Raw genomic sequence first — 1,629 nt, forward strand, 5'->3', positions numbered from 1 at the left:
ACAGATTTTCCTAATCTAGCTCAAATGCATGGAATTCCAAAAAAATTCTTCTGGGAAGTCATGATAGGTGGTGGTTGTGTAGCTTGCCCAGAGCAGACAGTAAATTTATTAAGGGGTTAATCTGCCTCCAAGAGGTGCCTGAATTGTGGAATGAGGCAACTGCTGTGCTTGTTTTCAGAGGGCTGTGCAGCTACCTGCAAATGGAGCTGTCTGAACATGCTCTTGGGAAAAATGGGAAGGAGGAGACTCCAGTGCAGCTCACCTGTCCCTTGCATCCTTCTTGCAGGAATGTCCGGGATCATGTCAGTGAATGGAAAGAAAGTCCTTCACATGGATCGTAACTCGTACTATGGAGGGGAAAGTGCATCCATTACACCCCTGGAAGATGTAAGTGTGGAGAGACCCATCCCCTGTGTCCTTCCTGGGCACAAAAATGGGATTTATTGACAGTTAGCCTTGGGGTGGCTTCAAATTAATTACTCCGAGGGTTCCCTTTGAGTCAGGAAGTTTTATGGGACTTCCTCCCCAGATACAGTGGGGAAGACACCACTGTGGGTGTTTATAGTTGGTAGATTGTGCTTGTTTGCTGTAATTCCCAGCTGGGATCTGAGCACGGAGCATTCCAGAGCTGTTACAGCTGGATGTTAAAACTCTTTAGCTAAATTGTAAATTTGACTAAGGAATGTCCTGTTAAATAGCTCATCAATAGTTCAAAACTTCCCAAATCCTTAAGCCTTGGCTAGAGAAAGCCTGGATGAGCAGAATTACACTGCCTGCTTCTTGCTGTGACAATTCACTGGATGTGTTTGTGTGTTCCAAACTCAGCTTGGAGCTCAAACTCCAGCCAAAAGCTGGCTCTGAAGAGCTTGTGTTCAGCCTGGAGCTGTGGGGGTGGAAAGTGTGTACATGTGTGGGAGGAATGACACCCAGACACATTTCCTGGGCTATAATAAGTTCTGTATTCTCTCTCCAAAGCTCTACAAAAGGTTTAATCTCCCAGGAACTCCACCAGAATCTATGGGGCGGGGAAGAGACTGGAACGTGGACCTCATTCCAAAATTCCTTATGGCTAATGGTGAGTGATCCTGAGCTCCCAAATATTCCTTGTGAGCTCAGCCTGGGCTAGTGCTGGGTGCTGGAATGGGACAGGCACTGTCATTCCTTACAAATCCTTATCCTTGAATCCTCGTGTTCCAGTACTGGGACTGGTCTAGACCAATCCCTTTATCAGTGAAGGGGCAGCTCCCTTTGCCTAAAACCAACCAGTGGCTGCTGGAATCTCATCCTGGAGCATGAGGGAATGGATGGATTGTGAAGTGCCTGGCTCAGGGCTGCTGCAGTGGAAGAATTGATAGATCCCAGCCAAGGCTTGGTTGCTTTAGTCTCAGCCTATCTGGGAATTGAACATGGTGCTGCTGGGGAAGGGTTTGTCATGTTGGAAGAGCTGCCTTGGGAGCTGCTGTGTCCTTGTTTGACTGTGCCAAACCCCCTTCCAGGTCAGTTGGTAAAGATGCTGCTCTACACAGAAGTCACTCGTTACTTGGACTTCAAGGTGATCGAGGGGAGCTTCGTCTACAAGGGAGGAAAGATCTACAAAGTTCCTTCCACTGAGGCAGAACCTTTGGCCTC

At 47.8% G+C, this 1,629-nt stretch overlaps 1 protein-coding gene across 1 annotated transcript in view; it reads left to right on the forward strand.

Moving 5' to 3' along the window:
* The first annotated feature begins 288 nt into the window (after positions 1–288).
* GDI2 (GDP dissociation inhibitor 2) overlaps positions 289–1,629 on the forward strand; it is an 8,774-nt gene continuing 7,433 nt past the window's right edge. The window contains exons 1-2 of the mRNA XM_008628857.2: positions 289–387; positions 976–1,075. Of these exons, the coding sequence (XP_008627079.1) occupies positions 289–387; positions 976–1,075 (199 nt within the window). The remainder of the gene's footprint in view (positions 388–975; positions 1,076–1,629) is intronic.

Source organism: Corvus brachyrhynchos, unplaced genomic scaffold, assembly GCF_000691975.1.
Source record: "Corvus brachyrhynchos isolate BGI_N302 unplaced genomic scaffold, ASM69197v1 scaffold182, whole genome shotgun sequence".
Taxonomy (NCBI): Eukaryota; Metazoa; Chordata; class Aves; order Passeriformes; family Corvidae; genus Corvus; species Corvus brachyrhynchos.